At 42.9% G+C, this 21225-nt stretch overlaps 1 protein-coding gene across 1 annotated transcript; it reads right to left on the bottom strand.

The window, feature by feature from the left end:
* Positions 1 to 9251: 9251 nt before the first annotated feature.
* Positions 9252 to 18975, bottom strand: LOC310948019 (BTB/POZ domain-containing protein KCTD16-like). Its single transcript, XM_083915019.1, has 2 exons — positions 18019 to 18975; positions 9252 to 9712 (listed from the first exon to the last, which is right to left on the bottom strand). Exons 1-2 carry the CDS (start codon positions 18839 to 18841, stop codon positions 9261 to 9263), a joined length of 1275 nt encoding a protein of 424 aa, XP_083771145.1. The 5' UTR covers positions 18842 to 18975; the 3' UTR covers positions 9252 to 9260.
* Between the last annotated feature and the right edge of the window lie 2250 nt (positions 18976 to 21225).

Below are 21225 nucleotides of genomic sequence, written 5' to 3'. Positions count from 1 at the left end.
ACACACACACACCGTACTGCAGCGGGGTGACTGCCTGTTACAGTGCCTCGAATATTTAAGGTGGAGTGTTTTCTTTCATGTTACTTGTACATAAGTTGATGTTGTGAATCACACGGGCCACCTTAAATCAAACTACAACTATTCTGTATTTCTCATTTAGAGGAAGAGCGGTGCGCCGCTGTATCACTTATCAGCTATCACCGGCAATCCAAACCCATTCAGAGTGATACGTCACCCCCGGAGTCTCGTAAATCCCTCTCTGGCCTTTTTTTGTAATGGAAACATGGCAAGTGAAAGGCCATTTGCCCTGAAACTTTCCAGGAGGCCACTCTGTAGTAGTAGTAGTAATGGAAACATGCCTAAAGTGTGCAGATGCGAAAGACCCTGAAAAACACTGACCTACACTGAGTGTTTTAACATAGAGTGAATACAGGTATATTTCAGTATGTGCGTCTTGAACATTAAAGCATGCAAGAATGTTCTAGTAGAAGCCCAAAATGCAAGTATATACTTGAAAATGAACATTATATTAGACCTTGGACCTGGACTAATGAGAACATGCACAGGATATTAGACCTTTAAAATACTAGTTAAGTTCTTCAGTCAGTCAAGCCTCTCTATCATGTGACATTCGCTGACGGCGGGTCATGGCAGTGATGAAAAGTGTGTCAGAAGTTATTAAGGTGAATTCCATCTATAGGCCAGATCATGACTCCTGTTGAACCGTGGTTATAATCTGTATAGTGTACAAAACCGAGAAATGTCACCAGTCCCTTGGAGGGGTTTACATGTATGCTCCAGGCTCGCTCTCGCTCTCGCTCTCGCTCTCGCTCTCTCTCTCACACACACACGCATGCATGCACACACGCACACACACACACACACACACACACACACACACACACACACACACACAGCAGCAGTAATTAGATGTTTAAATGAATACTCACTTTCTATCACGGTTAAGAGTATTTTAGCAACAGTTCCACTGACTGAAATTTGTTTGTTTTTTTATTTTCCTAAAGCATGTCCCATGGAGAGTGAAGCGTTCTTCATCCTGTATGTAAGTCTCGTCTCTATTTCCTTGAGGATCTCTGATCCTGGTTGGCCAGGCCTGCAGTCTCCTTTATCTAAAGTTAATCACTCAGCAGACCTGCCCCTGACTCATGGCTGGCACCCAAACTGTGGATTTATCTCTCACACACACACGCACACAATCGCGCACACACACGCGCACACACATGCGCACACACACACACGCTCACACACATACACACACACACACACACACACACACACACACACACACACACACACACACACACACACACACACACACACACACACACTGGCAGGGCAGCTCAGTATCACCGGCACCTGCCTTTAGCACATTTGACCTTCCTCCTCTCTCACCTTCACTTCACTATCTTGAACCTCTTGTAACTTTAAAAAAAAAGATGTTGATATTCACTCAGCACAATGAGACTTGAGGCATTTGAACAGATGATAGACGAAGACAGAGCTACAGATTTAATCAGTGTTACCTTTGTGGCTTTGGTTCAGTTGTGTAAGAAGCTTGTAGGTTAAAATCACAGGAGTAAGCTCTTTGATTGTCTGATAGACTGTGATAGACTGCGTCTCTGTGAGGGTGACTAATTAGCAGTGCCCTAATTTGGAAATCAGTCATTCTTTGGCGGAGAAAGCAGGCCGTGATTTAATACCACAATCAAAATCAAACCCAATCACCAGGGCTTTCAGGGTCTGCAGGATTATTTTTTGAGTTTGTTGCCATGGCAATCAAATCCATCCCATCGTGGCGTTTCCAGCGTGCAGTGAAGGATTAGATGGTGATGTCAGACATCTGTGTCAAATCCTTCTCCAGCTCATTTCAGCCATTTGTCATGTTGTCAGATGACAGCCAGACACAGGCAGAGGAAGTAAGTGTACTGCAGCTCCATGATGAGTTTCTAACTCTTGTTTATACCCTACTTCCTTCTTCCGCCTGTTGGCTTCCTAGTTTCCTATCCCTCCCTCCCCCTGAGGTAATATGCCCTTTGAGGTAAATACCATTTGTTTTGTGGCTTTCCTATGATGGCTGAATAATGGCTGGAAGTATGTGGCTAAATGAGAGTCTGAGGCCGGGGATGGGAGTAATCTCGCCTTCCTTTCTGAGCGGTGACATAGGCCAATAGAGATTAATGAGAGTGCAGGGGTCTTAACACTTTCACTGCTACAAGAGAAACAGCATCTGCTCGGCTCTGTGTTGTTTACACTCACAAACAGCCATTTACTCGCCCTACGCTGATACACTATATTAGTATCAACGCTACACAAGTCTTGATGAAAAAGAACCAGGAGTTTAGAAGTCTTTTAGGGTCATAAATCCAAGTCATTTAAGTCTTAAATAAGTCCCAAGTCATTTTTATTCTTGGGCAAATTACGTCCCAGGTTATTGTTTCTTTGTGTGCCTAAACCTAACTAGACCCCAGCGTTACACAACAACATAAGACAAAATTATACAACTGATAAAGGCCATTTAAATAACCTGAGAGCTAACATACTGAAATCAGTCTGTAAATGACCCACCAAGTGTGAGTGCCGAGAGCGCAACCTCTAAAAAGCAATTGTTGTCGTCATTACCGGACCTGAGAAGGTTAATGCTTTATTTTAACTCACCACAGCAAACACTACAATACTCATGTTTTATTTCCTGATTTCATGTTTCCATGCTTTTAAGTAATCTGTGCGGATATATTTAGTGCACTGTTGATAATCACAGAGCAATGGTAGCAGGTCAACTGATGTGGATGCAACATGCCCACCATCTGTGTGTGCTACATTTTAATCTCTGGGAGGATTAATGTGGTAGTCCATATGAGGGGTTTCTTACATGTATAATGCCCTCAGTTTTGTAGAAAAGTGAGTGTTACCCCTTAAAAATACATCCTGCAGTCCTGCACTGGAAGGTGACAATGAGATAATTACTTCTCCAGAGAAAAGAATGCTGTTTAATGAGTGGAGCTGGGAAATAAATGTATTTGGCTTTAAAATGCAGCTTCTGTTGTGTAGTGCTGTACCCCCCATCCTTTAAAAACAACAGATTAACACTCAAAATAGATTGGATTACATTCAAAGAATTGTGACAGAGAGAATCGTCCTCACTGTGCGCCGCATGATAGTCGCTTCCAACTGAGATGACTTATTCACTCCGATATGAAACTGACTTCAGCTGCAGAAAATACAGTGATTTTTGTTAGTTTAAGCTCCAATTTGTTTTATGAAAACCCGAAGCCCATCTATCGTTTGTATACTCAAAGTTAATACTGAGATTATTTGCTTATACAGTAATAGCTCTGTAATGCAACCAGAGCAGAATTTCTCCCTAGGCTCTAGTTAATAGCCATGGAATAAATTAACAGCGAACAGAGTCTTTATCTCGCTTATATGCTAAAAAGGGTTACACATACACGGAAAAGTGCTCTGAAGCTATTTGAGGATTTTTAAAAAAAGCAACAACACCTCAAGGTATGGTCCGGGCATGCAAGTCTAATTGCACAGCGCTGGAAAAAGTGTTGGGAGGAATTGAGACAATGTTCCCCAACTGATTATTTAATAGGCCGACACATTAGCTGAGCGCAGCACATTTTGACTGAACAAAATCTGGCTCTGGATCCCCCATTTTCTCTGCTGTATTACAAACTCCATCATAAAATTCAAAGCATAAAAGGTTCTTATCATAATTTCATCTTCTGAACAGGCCGACAGTAAGAAGGTAAGTAAGTCCTTGTCCATTGTCCCATCACTGTTTACCTGTCCTGCTGTATTCATTGTTTGATATCACAGCTCACTGACGATCCGTGATTGTTTCCCAGATTTACGATATAGTGTCCTACGGTATTTTATCCTGTGCGATATACTCTGTACTCTTACTTTGATTTATAATAGCTGCTGCCATGCTCAGCAGCACACACTGCTGTGTGCACCGTTACGCTGTAGCGTAGCAGTGCTGATCAGTAGCCCTTGGAGGTGATTTATGAGCAATGGGATTTCCGGTCAGAACAACTTAATTGAGCCTGTATATTCTCCAGAGCAGTCCTTGAGAACGGGATAAGGTAATGAGGGGGGAAATGACAAGTAGAAGACACTTTGGCTGTAAATCAGCTTCCCTGCAGCTGCCAAGATAAAACGTTTGAAAAAAAACCCACAAAAAAGTACACCTGCACAGACGCTGTGGAGCTTCAAAATCACTTGACTGACCTCAAGTCAGTCAAGTGGCCTCTCCATTGTGACCTCATTCTTCTCTCTCTCTTCACCCACCGGTGGACTCTTTGTCCCAGGGGGAGCCCGGGTTAGCATGGGTTACCCAGCTCGCTCTCCCTTACTCGTTGCTCAGGAACCCTGAATATTTAACGTAATTGGAAGCCTTGCACCTGGATCCAGAACCTTGTTTTTGTGCGTTGTACAAGGCTGGATGGATCCCAGAGGATCCAAGAATGTGAAGGGCTGCAGATAATACATCTAACTTACTGTAATGCTGACAGCAGTTGTGTAAGGAAATTAATGATTGTTGTACCTCAGTGCTGGCGCCAGAGCAGTGAGCTGATGGGTGCTCTAGGGCGCCAAAGGAGAGCAAAAGTGGACTCAATGCCTGCTGAAGTCAGCACTATTGAATGACACCTGTCACTGCAATATATATATATATATATATATATATGTATGTATATATATATGTGTGTGTGTGTGTGTGTGTGTGTGTGTGTGTGTGTGTGTGTTTGTGTGTGTGTGTGTGTGTGTGTGTGCGTGTGTGTGTTTGTACTTGTATCCCCAAGTGTTGTCAGGGCTGCAATGACGCCTACCTAATTCCATTTAATTTCAATTTTACTGTTTGGGGTTGAACAATATTTTTGGTTACCTCACTGATATAAATAGGTGCTATATAAATACTGGGAACATGTAAGAACGTTCAATCCACAGAGAAATGCACACAGTCTGTATTCAGAAACTATGTTTTTAAATGAGCCGTCAGGACTTCTGCATGGTTGTGATGTTACAACTATAGAAAGTCACACTACAGTGCTGTTACAGTCCTTTCTGCGGTGCAAAGACGGTGCATAGATTGTGCAAAGAAGGTGCAAAGACGGCCAAAGACCCACAAAAGCTGACCAATCAGAGCACACTGGGCTTTTTCAGGAGGGAGTCTTATAAAGAGAAAGACGCAAAAACGAAGTGTTTCAGACAGAGGGTGAATACAATTACATTCAGACAGACGGTATGAGAAAAATAATGTGTTTTTTTTTTCAGTAAAGCATGTAAACATGTTCTCACTGTAAGCCTGTGTTGTGTCTCCGTTAGGGAAGTCCCTCCATGCAGGATATCGCTCCCAATTTCCTGCAGGGGATGATGGTGATGACATTCACCAGGATTGTGTCATTTATTCGCCTGAACTCATTTGTAATATGTTCCATTGGTATTTCCACACATTGGACTTGACAGAATCAGGACGGAGTGAGACCCCAAATGTACTTTAAGGCTGTAAATTGGCTCCTATTTCTCAAACTACGTCCCAGCAGGCTCCTTATGAAAGAGCACAGTATGTAGGTTCAGTATAGGCACAGCTCTGAGCACAACGTGGCATCAAGATAGAGATTAACAGTGTTAACAGTGAAATATGATTTTTAACACCGTGAGAAAACTAGGTCCCTGTGTTGATGCAAGAATGTAAATGTTTTGTTGTGAATAGCTATCTTCACATTTAGAAAAATAATAATTTGAGTACCTTCTGGGGAAACCAGCTTAAGTCACTGTAAAATTTGAAGTGAGCCAAAAGTGTTTGCACATGTTTTGTACAGCATTTGTCCTTTTTCTTGAATATAATCATAGGAATACCCTTTGTTTTGCCGCCATGATGAACAAATATGCAAATAACAAGAACCTCATGAGAAAGATCTGAGTCTCCCAGTTAGTCAACCACATTTCCATTCACTTCCTGAGATGTCAGTCATCTAAAATTAGATGAGTGAGCAAAAAAACATGTTCGTGTTGGATATTTATGGAGACGTGCTGAAGGCAACAAGACCTCTCCCGGTAACGGTATTTTTCAGAAGAAAGAGATAAATTGCATGTTTCATCTTTCTAGTCCCGATGTCAAGCTTAGCAGAAATTATCCTGTGCCTCGCTTGATGTAAAGCTCCAGACATCTTCCACATTGCTACAATAACACCAGTTATCACCTCGGATTTATACCATTACAACAAAAGAGAATTGTATAATACAGAGTCTAATCCTTATATTCAATGTATGAAAAATGAAATCCTGTTTGCTCGGTTTTACATCATGCCTCTATTATTCCATGTGTGAATATTTTTCTGGTCGCCTAATATCTGATAAGCAGCGTAATTCTCCCACTCTCAGGCTTTGCAGTCATTTTCTAATACAAGGGCTATAATCATGCTGTCAGACCTGTCTCATGCTAAAGAAAGCTGTGGTGGGAAATGCAAGGCCTGCAGGCAACCCTGCTGGATAATTGAGGGCAGTTAGCGGTGGAAGTGATGTTTTCTGATTGAAGATTTAATGTTACTTTGCATCCTAGAGGAGGATGTTGGTTATTGACCGCCTATAAAGACCGTTAGTACTGGGCCAGGATCTGAGGCTATTGATCTGTAAGGAAAGCAGAGAGCAAACGTTCAGGTGGTTCTGTGGGATAGGCCAGCAAGGTCACCGGGGCAGGGGCAAGCCAGGCCAGGCCAGGCCAGGCAATGCTGTTATACTGCATATTTTATATGCAAAAACAGATTCATTGATTTTTTTCACGGGGGTATTAGGATTGAAGTGAAGATTGAGAAGTGTGAGCCATCCAGAGCGGATCCGGTTTTCAAAGACGGGGAAGGGGGCATTGGATTTCAAACTGTGAGATTTCATGCTGTGTTCCTATTGAATGGAGGCTGAGAGGAAGAGATATGGGCCCGGGTGCAGAGTGAAGGAAAGGCCACTATATCCCTGACAAATTCATTACGTTACAGTCCCCTTCTAGGTTTTTGCTATTTTATTCTCTGCTGAATCTAATACCCTTTCTATGAGTTTCTGGAAGTCCATTCAGAGCGTAACCCATATCTCTTCTTAGCTAAATAGCAGCTAAACGGAGACTTAAAAATGTCTTTTTTTTCTTTCCTTTTTCTAACATTTGGGTGCAGGCTGCTGTCTTATTTGACCAGGATTATAGGTTTCAGTTTGCATTTCTGCCTTAGCTGAAAAAAAGTATAAGGGCTTTGGGGGTATATGTCTTATAATCTGTTTTTTGTCATATGCATTTCCGCACGTGGAGCAAAAATGTATCACAGAGCCTTAACAAAGCTTTTCCCTGTGAACTTGTGTTGGAGGACACCCACTGTCCCAAGAGAGAAGCAGTTCTTCATCTATCATCACACAGGCTGTTTTGGGGGGTTGCAACGATATGGTCCCCAAGCCTCGCTCCTTTATGGATGCACTGTGGTAACACTGCAGAAATCTGTTCTCTAAAAATAGCGCTCTCTATAAATGGTGCTCATGATGCACAGCTATGGATCTCTTCCTGTTTCCTTGAGATCCTCCCAAGAGGATGAGGCACACACTGAAATGTCAACAAGGAAGGATCTATTTCACTTCTTCAATCAAGCCAGTTTTGTGTGGGGTAGGTTGGTTGTCTGGCTGCTGATTGTGACGGCATGTGCAACGCAATTTACTTTTGTTTTCAGCCCAGCACAGTATCTGGTAAATATAAAAAATCTCAACCAAATGATTGTGCAAATATGCAATTTCCTGTCACCTCTTGGAAACATGGAGCTTTACTCCTGTCACTTGAAGAAAACAGAAGAAAGTCTATCCAAATAAGCTTAGATTTTTACAGAAATAATGTCAAACCATAATCTCACAATCCAAGTGAAAATAAACCCTGTATTAGCTCTTTTGCTAACTGCATGGAAAAGGGTAACTAGCTGGTTAACCAAGCTAGCTGTTTGGTTGTTGTTTAATTAGCCTCAGAAGTTTATAGAGTTACTAGTGGTTAGTTTTGTGTGTGTGTGTGTGTGTGTGCGTGTGTGTGTGTGTGTGTGCGTGTGTGTGTGTGTGTGTGTGTGTGTGTGTGTGTGTGTGTGTGTGTGTGTGTGTGTGTGTGTGTGTGTGTGTGTGTATGTCCTTGTGTCAAAATGTGGTTCTATTTCATTTAGGCTTCGCCAGGCTGTTGCTGCACTCATTGGAGTTACGACGCATTAGAAACAAGCCACAGTCTCCTGGGTGAAAGTCCTGCGCTTATTTGACCCATCCACAACCCCGACCTCCTCCCCTTTGCTGCTGGGAATGAGAACGGGCTAGACAATCGTGTTTGGAATGAAAAGGTTTACTTCTTGACCAATTATGACATTAAGACCTGTGTTGAAAACAATTGGAATTTCCATGTGAATCTAAATTTACTGAAGATCACAAGAAAGTTCAATAACAATAGATACAATTCAATCCATTTATTAGCTTTTTTTGCACACTTACAATCAAGGATTAGTCAAATATCCACTGGCATTATATACTCTACCGACACAACATCATCTATCCAACACGTAATGACAACATTGGACAAAAAGTTTTACAATTGCAAACGAGGCAGTGCTTTCCTTGTGTAAGTTAGCCCCAGTCATAACACACCATTTTTGCCCATCACACAAAACAGTGAATTTAAAGTTTGTTTGATATTGCATATTTATGCTTAGGGTGAAATGACATGCAGTGCCGATATCAAAGCCTACTATAAGTATATGTGTTATCAGTGGAGTATTAGTGATATTCCAATGCTAACTCACAGCACCATATGGGTACATCCATTTTTTTTAAATCAGCTGTTGTGGGCAATTGCACATATAGTATGTGATATCTTGATGGATTGAAATGTTGCCCCTGAGGTTGCTTTGTTGCTTCAGCTAGTGATATAGTGGCTGTTAGTACACTCCCGGCTCTCTGAAGTGAGAACAGGGTTAGTAATGTAAGCCCCAACAGGAGTAACCTGATTTACACATGTGCATATCATACACAACACTGTGCATACTTTACAAATCAATGACTCCCACTGCCTTGTACTGTGTGTGCTCAGCTAGTCATGCTGGCGGGAAAGTGGCCGTAGTTTTTATTTTCTAATACAGTATGTGCCTTAGAGGGTGCAGTCTATTGCCTATGCAAGTTAATACTCTTCATCGATGGTGACATGATACTACCACCTCCTCCTTCTTCTTCACACATATTTAGAGACGGTACTTTCTCAGGAGCTCTGATTGCCACATGTACTTCCTCTCCGGAAAGCGATCAGGAATCCTGATGCGCCGGAAGTCCTGAATGCATTTCTCCAGCTCCTGCTCTGGAGTCATCTTCTCCTTGTTGGCTTTCCTCTTTGCTGCCTCTCGTTCTCGGACCCCGAAGGTTCTCACACGGAGCATTTCAGTCTTGCGCCGCATCTCTGCCTGCTGCAGCATGTGAACTGGTCCTTTGGGCATGGGACGGTCCAGCGTCTGGATGTTGTGGCGCCGACTCACAGGTCCACAGATCACCGTTCCCTGAGGGGAACTGGCCTCCGACTGGGTCTCAGAACAGGAAGTGGAGAGCTCGTTGAAGGAAGTGCCACTCTCTCCTTCACGCTCGCCTTTGTGGCTCTTGCAGCAGCAGTCACAGTGAGAGGATAACCACCTTGAGGGTCCACCTAGAAAACACACACAATCACGTTTGTCACTTTTTTTTGACCACATCCAGTACATTACGTACAGTACACGGCAAGACCCTCTTTCGCGCAGAAATGCACTGTAAACTAATGTCCCAGCTGTCCGTATACTGACATATTCTAGCCGTAATCAAAAGAAACAGTTGTACTGATCAAGCAAATGCTGACAAATGCCTTCACAGCAGTTTCAATGTCATACAAATATCTTTAACTGAATATCAGCTGAGTGTGTGTGGGTATTTAAGAGAGTACAGATGTAAGAACATGCAAGTTATTGGCTTTGACATTTAATTGCTGAATTTCAAAGAGCTTGTGGGCTGTGCATATTGCTTCTTCTGATAAGGAGAAGTCCCAGAGCTTAGGGTGGTTCAGTACGGCTCCCTAAAAGACCTTTCCCATTTCCAGAGGCAAAGCTTGTCTCAGAGCCAAAACAATCAGGTTTGCCATTGCAGTTTCTTATTAAAACTGTAACCTGACTGCCTTGTATTAAGAAGGGGGTGTATTATTTAGCTATAGTTTTCAGATCACTCAGTCAAATAACTCGACAAGGTGCTTTCTGCCTTTAGGGAGGCAACAGAAAAAGGTAAACACAAAGAATAATTCATCTTGGGTGATAACTGAACTGGATCAGTGAACAGTGGAGTATATAGATGAACCTGCAGGTGTTCCGGCCTCCTGTCATGACGTGTGGACACTGAACCACGAAGATTTAAGTCTTCATTCTTGTACCTACTTCTTGGATATCGTCTCGCATCCTCCTACACTGCTAATTATAAACCAGAAATACTGTGCTGTGCTCGCCTGCTGAAAGTAAACACTGTAGCTGTGTTTCATTTCCTAAAATATCCCTGAACTATGCTCTCTTTTAGTTGTAGAAATGCAGTGCAGTGTTGAAAGCTGTGGTGCTCTATGTAATATAAACAACACAGACTCTAAAAACCTCTTAATGGCTTTTTCCACTGTGATGATACAGACTCAATAGCAGTGATATCTCAGAGGGAGTAATAATTTGTCCATTAGCTCCTGCCAGTGCATGCACCAAATTATACTGAACAGAGTTCAAGGGGGATTTTAACCTCTCTGCGCACACTGCAATAATGACCTTATCTCTAGTGCGATGATTGCATTGAACTGATAGTGAGAGAGTCACTAACAGCTTTTTAATGGCTAATCCATGAGTAAAGGGGCCAATCAGCGCACCAATTTCCCCCCGCAGAAAATGAATCTAGCTGAATCCAGCAGACAAGCAGCACCCGCCAAATGGATGCAGGCGCTTTAGCGAGGAGGATCAAGAGGCTGAGCATTGTTTCTAAATGGATGGATGCTGTAGTCCAGAGGGGCAACCCGTTTAGGAACCTAGCCAACACCCAATAATAGCATCATAAAATTTGCAGGCCATGCAGTAGAATGAATTGCATTAAAGACGCTCACAGGACGAGAAGCACCTTGCATTTTGTTTTATACAATAATTTGCCTAAATGGAGCATGGACCAGCAGCCACAAACTAAGTTTCGGATAAAGTGGTGTAGTGTCAAGCTTTGATGTCCCACCTTCAGCGCTGAGGCAGGAAGCGACTAAGAGTCATTCTCGGGTACATTTAAACAAGTGGATGTGTGTAATAACCTTTGGTATCTTTTCAGGGAAGTCATTGATTGTATTGTGTTTTCTCAGATCTATATAGCCTTTCTAAGAGGTCAGATTCCAACCACATTAAAAGACGGGGGCTGGTTCTCAGACCAGACTCAGGCTGCGTCTGCACTTCTCATAAATAACACAGAGAGAGGGAGTTGGGATCGGCACAGAGGCGTGTCACACAGGGTATCGTCAAACTCCTCTCCATCTCTAATGAAAAGGAGGGATGTTTGTCCTCGCGTCTGAGAGAGGTCAGAGTTTTATGGAAATTCAACTGCCTGGATACTGATTTCGAAAAAAGTACATGTTTTTTCCCATTTAGATGTTTTAAATGTCAGAAAAGTGGGACGTGACGGGAGCTGAAGGCAGGGGGCTCTGACCAACTCAAATTAAAATGTCAGTGGCTCTCTTGCCAGACAGTATTTTTTAATTTTTTTATCTGTCCCTCTAAACTGACTCATCAACGGTGTGTGATGATTATTTCTTCTTCTAGCAGAGCAGCTCTGTGCTTCAGTCTTGTAATCTGAGAGGCATAAAATAAATAAAGAGAAACAACATAGACTCATCGCTCAGCAATTTCACATTGTCATTGCACATAACCAGGAGACTGTAATGCAGTTTATTTCTGATTTGCACTTGAGTGACCCAAAACTGTCTACTTTTCAAATGTGAATCGCAGCAGTGATGTGAACTGTGCCCTCAATCTGAATAAATAAAAATAAGAGGAGGTGTGAAGTAACTTCAAATTCTTCCGTTGCTGCTTGGTTTTGGTGTAATAATATTCTATGGCTGAGACTTAGTAGACACAATAGGGAGGAAAAAGGGAGTCCTGATTAGTTTGGTGAAAAAAAAAGCTATATGTATTAGCGGTAATATTCTCTGACAGGTTAAATATGCATATTCATGCAGCCAGTCAGGGAGTTAAGCTCATATGAGTTGAGACGCTCTGATCTTAATATTCTCCAGCTCCCATATCCAGTCACACAAATATTTTTTACCCTGCCGCTGCCTCAGGAGGAGTGTAGTTTACATGCTTGTTAGCTCACAAATTAGGCCAGCGTGTCCTTGCAGCAGGAAAAAGGCCTGTCTTGCAAAGGCAGTGACCGTCTGTCCTTTCAGGGTGAGAGCAAATCCATTTCACCAAGATAGTCCTATACGCTGCAAAAGTATCACTTCAGCAGTTTGTGTCAAGCCTAACCTTTTTCTGTACGTCGGGTGGAATAATGTCTGTGATATCTGCATACAATTGAATTTGTCAATATTAATTACCACCACCAGCCAGCTGCTGAAAGAACCATCAGCAGCAGCAGTGATGAGAAGGAGCTGGAGAGGAAAAGTCGGGGTGACCCAACAAGCTTTACGTGATAGTTCAAGGACACTCGTACTCTCATAGACCCATTACTGCCCTGGTCCAGATGATCTGCTTTCCATCAAGAGAATGACAGTTTCATTTGCAGATTGTTAATGACAAGGGGGTACGGTCCCCTCCCAGTGTCAGAGGGTGGCTGCCCCGCTGCGTGTCTCCCTGACAGAGAAATGAACAAGCAACTCAAACAGATTGAAATGTCTGTATTGGCCTCTCCTTGTGGACCTGTCCCCTGACCCAGAGCCCCACTCTTCCTCAACACAAGCACTGATGTAGCAAGACAAAAGCAAAAGAATGTGTCCTGAGCTCTTCTCATCACCTAAATGAGGCCTCAAGAGGCTGGAGGAAAGACGAGGGGCAATTCAGGCCCCTCGCTCTGTCAAGTACAAAATATTCAAAGAGGACGTCTAAGGAATGTGAGTTGTAAGCTTAAGCATTAGATCCTCTCAAAATTGCCATTTCCATGTCTTTTTAATGTATTAATTATAAAGCAGGTCGAGGTGCAACATACTGTGATTCTTGCAGCAGCGGAGTGCGAGCAGATAGGACAGGATAGAGGCGTAGTAATGCATATACATATGTCTGTGTACATTAAAATAGCCATGCACTTGTTTTGGGGTGTTTTATGTGTTGAGTTCTGAGGACTTTTACCCTCTCACAGTGCGTTTTCACGTCATCAGAGTTAATTGTAAACTTGAGGTCGCCTTAAAATGTCAAATGTAAATTGATCAGCATTCGTGTGCACCTTGCTAACAAGCTGACGTTACCTAGGTAGCGCTAGCATTAGCTGGTAATTTAAGGAAAACTGGCGATTTTCAGCCAACTGTGTCACTGCAGCGAACGACACCAGCGACCATGAGGTCCCAGCTCACCCACAGTTTTCCTCTTTAGTTTTTAGCTTAGCAAAGCATCATTGAAATGACAGCAGTATCATCATGTCATGTAGCTAGGTCCTAAATTATATAGTCTATGTACAGTTTATATGCAATGACGGTGCAGAGACACCCAAACTGCAGATGTGGAAGCTCCGGAAACACTGACCAATCAGAGCAGACTAGGCTTTTTCAGGAGGGGGTCTTAAAGAGACATGTACTATACATGTAACTATACTACAGCAGACCCCAAACCTTCATTTGTGCTTTATACAGCCTACTTGCCAAAACAATCACTACCCTGCAAAGCCCCTGTCTTCAGGAAACTCTCAGCCCTGTCCACAGTGTGAGCTCCACCATCCAAGTAGCCATTAAGTGTCTCTGGAGGCATCATTAAGGTGTTGGATGTCAGATGGTAAGAGCTGTTATACCTGTTCTCCAACAACCACATAGAGCAGAAGTAGCAGAACCAGGGATAAAAAAAAGACTATATTCAAATTATAGCTGAACAATTCAAATTGAGGTTCCAACTGTATTTGTCCTTTTAAAGGAACGTACTGGAGTGTTTTATGGTTAGATTGATGGTTTACCTTTAATGCAGCCATGGCTTCCACTCTTTTCAATATGGAAACTGTAAATTGCTTAATGTGGGTGATCCATCAAAGTCTATATTTAGTCTCTTTATTTGTCCAAACTGCTTTATCTTCACTCAGTAATGAAGTTACTAGCCGGGACTATTTTGAAAACTCTCCTTGTTGGTGCGTTCAAGGACACTCCCAACATCTGTGATTTGTGAGTCAGCAGTCAACAGTGTATTGTTGAAAAATCCAACCCAGAAGGTAATCAGTAAGGAAGAATGACAGTGTGAGAGGGTTAGCGTGTGTTTGTAACTTTGACCAAGAAAAAGATAATTAAAAGTTCATTGTAACTTCAAAGTATGATGATTTAAAAAAATATACATTCTTCCCTTTTGCATCTGCAGCCTTTCAATAAGCTTATATTTACTTCCGAGGTGAGCCAGATTGTCTACTTGAACTGATATAGTGCAGAAATGCTGCAACCATTGTGAGAAATAATGGCACAAGCACACACCCACGCCTTACTTCTGACCATCTTTCTGCCCAGGTGCTCTTTAAGACGTATATGAGTTATTCATGGGAGCACCATCCATCTCTTGTAGGCACTGCCAATCCATCCAGACTCTAAACAGGCTCCCGGGGACGGTCCAATCTTTGCCTCCATTACACCCAAGCAATTGATTACCCCAACAACCCCCCCCCCCCCCCCCCATCCCCCCGCCCGGACTCTCTCTGCTGCCTCACAGCCATTGTTCAGGAGCTACTGTGGCCACACATCATCTCATTCACAGCCCAAATGAAGACTGCACAGTTATTAACAAAACACACCTGGCAAGTATAATCAGTCTCCATCTTTCTCCATCTCTACTGTTCTCTACTGTACGTGTCTCCCATTTTGACAAGGCGCTTCTACCAGTCCAACACAGTCTCACATCAATGATGATTTGCTCTGACACTGTGATGTGGTAGCAGTAATGCCAAAGCATCTGTTATTGTGTCCGTGGCGACAGCTAATTGTCATCTAAGGAACTGACTCTTATTTTTGGAATATGACTTATATTTCAAATTGCCTTTAAAATAGGTTAGCATTTATCTTTCTAAATTGCATTTCCACCCTGCATGTGTGGAGACGCTGGAAACATTTTGGGATCACAGATTGCTTTTTAATTAGCAGACACTCTCGTCTTTCCCCGGAGATGATAAGCAATAAGGAGACTGGTCCCAAACGCCAACTGGGTTGTTAATCACTGCAGCAATAATGTTGTCACGGCCAATCAAAAAAAAAAAATGTCCCTATATGCTAATCAACCTACATGTCTGCTTAAAAAAATAGCACAGGATCACCAGCTATAAAAGCCCATTTCTGCCAGTAGAAGAAAAAAAGATGAAAAGTTAGATGATAAGTTTAAACGTAAGGCATAACTTTAAATTCTTAAATTCAGTCGTCATTTTTTTATTTACTCAATCAGAATTTTGACTTTTTATTTTATAATTTTGATCATTTTACACCACGCACAGAAATTTATTTTGAAAAAATATTTTATTGGGGCTCATGAATGCTTGCACACCCCAGTACATTTGTGCAGGGGAAAAATCTGACCAATGACTCAAGCAGTCAACCACAATGTGGAGATGTACTTAACCTTCCTTCAGGTAACCGGTCATCTTCATTCATTTTGAGAAACTTCGAACACATAACAGGAACATGTTTACATTTATTTAGAGTTCTCATGTTAATTCAAGAGGTGAACAAGTCATACCCGGTCAAATGTGAATTGTGCATCATGGCCATATGGAGCAAAAACAATCATGAGGAACACTTGGACACCTGAGGACAGTGCCGTTTCCTCAAACAATTGTTTGTTTTAATCTGTGAAGAAAACAACAGCATAGCCTACTGAGCAGAAGCAGATGCCAATAACTGAAAGGAGAGTGTCTTAACTTTTTGAGGGAACGAGTCCCCTGAATGTTGTATGCAATATAAAGACGAATATCTACTTCTGGCATTTTGGAGACGTAAGTCCACAGTCTTACTGAGAGTCAGTGGAGCCTGTAGAAAACAACTGATGCATTTAACAAGAAGAGCAACATGGATGATGCTAAGGAACTGACAGGCTGGAAGAAAGTCTCTCAATTTATTTACGGCACCGGATTGCTCATTTTACACTCTGAACAAAATCCAGCCTTTCCGTCTCACTCCATATGAGCCAGTGATTGGATTGGAAGGGTGGGGGGTAAAAAGAAAAGCAGGGAAATGTTCTGCTGGAAACAACAAACAACAATAAAGCACAGCTGTTCCAGCCCTCCCCAAAGGTGCACTTGTCTACATGCATTCTTAGTTTAGGTCTACCTGCCCTAGGCCAGCCAGTGTCCCACATTCAGAATCAGGTTACAGTATTAGTTCTGAAAGTGCATGCAGGCCACTGTGCTGCTGTGAAGCACGGCTCTCACGCATGTCTGCCTCTGATGTGTCTATCCATCATCCTGACTAGGCCCCTGTCTCCAAACACTCACTATATATGTGTGTTTCCTTTCCCTCTCACCTTGTCTTGTCTCTTTTAATGAAAACTCAGTCCCTCCCTCTTCTTTTTCTGTGTCTCACCACCACACATGTTTTCTCCTCTCCTCAGTCCCGTTGAACTTTCCTTTTCTGATACTTACTTTAATCTATTTTTGCACCTCGCTTCCTCGCTCTTCTTTCTGCCTCAGTTCTTTCTCCCCATGGTCAGGTCTCATGCAACTTTAACTCCCTCATGCCTCCTGCTCAGCCACTCTCCCCTCCATCTGCTTGCCTCTCTTTTTCACTTCCCTTCAGCTTGCTTCCTTTAATTCCCTCTCTTCCCTTTGTGCTTCTCTTACTCTACATCTTCTTCCTGTCGGTGCTGTATTGCTGTGTGTGTGTTAATGGGGAAGAAGGTGAACATCTACACCATATGCCGTGCTCTAGAAAGTTGAATGACTCAGGAAAATCCTAGCCTAAATGGCTTGATGTTCATGCCGGTCAGGGCAGACCCCTCTCTTGTAATTAGCCTGTATTAACAACCATATTGGTTAATCATTAGCAAACCATATGTCATGTCTCTCCAGCCCACCCGCCTGCACCCCCAACCTTGACCCACCAACTGGGCTGTCTTCATTCAGAATAATGAACAAAGTGCTTTTTAACTGGCCATATGGTCTGACTCCTCCCTCTGCACAGAGTGGAATGGATTTGCAGCTAGTTAAGGCATTTTCTGATGAGCAAATTTTGTCTTTGAGTGAAAAGGAGAGCTGATTCAAGAGAATCCGGCAGCATGCATGTGAATTGCGGGCTGCCCACTGGTGCTTTATTATTCATAACCCATCAGAATCAGAGTTTACCATGACGCATGTGCACTTGAAGTGTAGCAGCATTGTGACTCAACACCCCTGAGGGCAGTGGGCAAGTTTGCCTCCTGTCTCAGCCCCTAAAACAGAAGTTTAAAGTCAGCTATTGCAAGGCATGCAAAGATTCAAAAGGATGTGCTGTAACCCGACCATGCCTCCTTGTGGTTTGAGCTAACACCTGCCAGTTCCTGCAGATCACCTCTAAATCGAGACCATTACAAATTACAAGGGTTTTCTAATTGGAAGCTGTGTGGGTAAACCTTTTACATCGTTTGATGAGAAAAACGTCCTTTCTGGGCATGATGCAATACCATACTGACATAGCCTGCCATAGGACTTGGATGTAGTTATACAGGGGAGGGAGAGGCACTTGTGTTTAACTTGCATTAAACATTTTAATTTTTTCTTCTTATTTCTATTTAATTATTATTTTATTATTTAGAGGTCGAGGAGTAGGAATAAATCTTCACTCACGGTAGAAGATGTACTGTGCGTAATTGGACCAGACCCTGTCATCCGCGTAATGACCGATGGAGGACGCAGTCAGGGACGAATTGCAGGCCACAATGTGAAAGCCGCTCTCTGACAGCATGTCAAACGCTCTCTCCAGATGCTTGAACTTGAGGTAAAACCTGCAGGTGTAACGGTCTGGAAGTCTGTCCGCGTCCCTGTTCTCATTTAGGGCGTCTCCAAACACCTCTTTCGCTAGGCCAATCCTACTGCTGACGAAGATCCTCGGTAACTTTTTGGCCTTGACATCAGTTTGACTTTCCCTGCCTCCCCCAGCGCAAGCGCCTTTGAAGGCGACCGTGATGTAGCCGTACCTCCTGTCCAAGGAGTAAGAGGGGTAAAACCTCTGGTCGCTGCCCTGCGACGCGTCATCGAAATCACTGTAGCACAAGTCGTCTGGAAATTGTTTTGAATCCTCGGAAGACAAAAGTTTGGCCAGATCTGTCAGCTGGAAGTATTCCGCCTCTCTTTTCAACCTTCCTCTCTCGGGGAAGTGGTCAGGGAGCACAACTTGCTTGTCTCTAAGGTAATCCAACACATACCGAAACAGAAAGCCATCTCTGTCAATAAAATAACGTCCTCTGAGGTCCCGGGACAAGTCATTTGAAGACCCCTTCTTGTTAGAGAACAGCTTCCCTAGTAATGAATTTGGAAAGCTCGTCAAGGTGGCATGGCGAGTGTAATACACCTGTCCGCCTACGTTTAGCTCGATAACGTCCGATGGAGGGTTTTGCACAGAACCTTGCTCCTTTGCAGGTTGCGTTTTGCAGTTTTCGCTCAGTGCCATTATATATATATATTTTTTTCAGATCTGAGTCTCGATCACGGAGCGCAAACGTCCCAGAAGTTCAGGGTGTGGGGTATAGCTGCATGGTGCTGATGCCCTCAGACCCAAAGCATAGTTTCGATTCAAGCTGCAGCCCTTTGCATCCAGTGTCTCATGACAAACAATTCCAAGGTGTGCCTACAGTATATCCTTTACCCCCATGCGTAAATGTGCCTGCCCACGGTGCATCCTTTTTGAACAGGATCGATTATCATAACCACTGAGCGCATCATGTTACACACATCCACTGACGGGTCATTACTGTGACTTCAAAGAAAAACAATCCTCACTTCACTCGGAAATGTTCCACCATCAGAAAAGTAAAAATAAACCTTTTTCTTTTAAGTTTTCTGTGGAAATGGTCACCTTCTTGCGTCTGGTTTAAGGTTCAATCACTTCAGTCCAAGATCAATTGAAGAATACATCACATCATTCAGCTACCAAGCGTCGCTCCGGACAACTGGGATGCTAAAACAAGCTCCGAGGTTGCCCACAGAGAGGAGGATGGAAGTGGGGACCTATCTCTCCAAACTGCTGAGTGCGGAAACGTTTGGTCCGGCAGAAGCTTTGAGATAATGTTGCTCCAAGCTGTGCAAGAGAGAGAGAGAGAGAGAGAGAGAGAGAGAGAGAGAGAGAGAGAGAGAGAGAGAGAGAGAGAGAGAGAGAGAGAGAGAGAGAGAGAGAGAGAGAGAGAGAGAAAGAGAAATCGTCCCATGAAGTAATGTCTTACATCATCTTAAAGGAAAATGGCATTTGCAGACGATCGACCGAAAGCGGACGATGTTGATGTGGGTGCATCTGTGCAGCTTTTCATGAAATTCTGATGTAGCCATGGGCGGCGTGCAGCTGGCGGAGAGGATTCAGGTCTAATGCAGTTTAACATCCAGCGTTGCGGATTTTAATCCCTTCTTCTGAGTCTTCACAGAGGCTTTCGCTTTTACATTTAACGCTTTTAGCTGACGCGCTTATCCCGAGAGACGGGTAAGGGGTTAGGTCCCGTGCAGTGTCTTGCTCAGAGACTCATCGGCAGTGACAGCCATAAAGCCGGTGATCTGCAGTATACTACTATTCCCTTTATACTTTTTGTTATTAAGAGTAATAGATCAAACATTAAGTACAATAAACTAAATAAAAAATGACATTCTTCTGCATTGGATTGAGCCTGCAAGCAGCAGCATCACTTCTTGCAGCCAGAACACTGTGACTGAATATGAAAATTGATCCCTTCCTCATCGATTTGACCAAGTGAATTCCTATTTCAGGACCACGGACAGATCTCAGCCTGCTCCAAGTCCCAGCTGCTTGATGCTCCATATGCTCTCATATAAACTGATATAAGAGTAAAACCATGCATTGATTAATATATCTTATAGTCTTACATGTATTTTGATTTTAAATTAGAATAATGCATCAGTTTGATGCCCAATTCCCCCATAAAGTGCATGTTCCTTGTAATTTTCCGAACGATGTTTGAGGGTGGAAGAAACACTCATTACTGAGTCATTTTTTCTGGATCATAGCAGGAAGACAGGGGTTTGGGATGTGGTTATTATTTGCTCAGGGCCTGGAATCTGTCATAGAGCCAACGGTATACTCCACGCTGATGCCAAATAATGTAAGGCGGAAAATCCAGTTTGGAAAAAGTTGGATGCAAAGCTTTATTTAAGGCTGGAAAATGCATGCCATCATCTACATAAGTAGTTCTACAGGTCATAAGCTAGTGTTGTATATAAGGTATTTAGCAAAGAATAATGTAGACGTCCACCTGAAAATATGATGTATGATCATCTGAACCTGGGAGACTTATGGACCTGTTTGTTTTATATATGAAGCAGAAGGTCCCTTATGTCCAGTGCATCACATGCAGCAGTAGCACGGATGTGTTTCACACTGTTTTGTTTCTTATGTTTGATTTCCAGCTTGTTTGTTTGGTTTTGTGTGTGTTTTTAAGCCATGTTGTATTAAGTCGGAGACTTTTATTGCTGCAGTGCTGAGAGAAGGCGTTGGTGATGGGAGCGCACCCTTGACTCGTGGTTTTGAGGAGGCAGCGGTCACGCTTTGCCCTCTTAATTCAGACTATATTGTGCTGGAGAGGGGTTGCTAAGCAGCCACAGGGGACTGAGTGGGATTCAAACAGTGGGGATTGAGAGCTACAGTGAACATACCACTGATCTCTTTTTCTGTGATGTGAGGTTGCGCTGCTGACATTATAGGCTTCATAATATTGTAATGTTTTGTGGATTATATGACCTTAACAGTGGAGAGGAAATCATATTTATAGATATAGATGGTTCTAACGTTGGTTTAATACATTCATATCTGAGTATATCTGGTGCTGGACTTGT

The sequence above is a fragment of the Echiichthys vipera genome (genome assembly GCF_963691815.1).
Source record: "Echiichthys vipera genome assembly, chromosome: 6".
Taxonomy (NCBI): domain Eukaryota; kingdom Metazoa; phylum Chordata; class Actinopteri; order Perciformes; family Trachinidae; genus Echiichthys; species Echiichthys vipera.
This window is presented reverse-complemented; position numbering and strand designations above follow the sequence as displayed.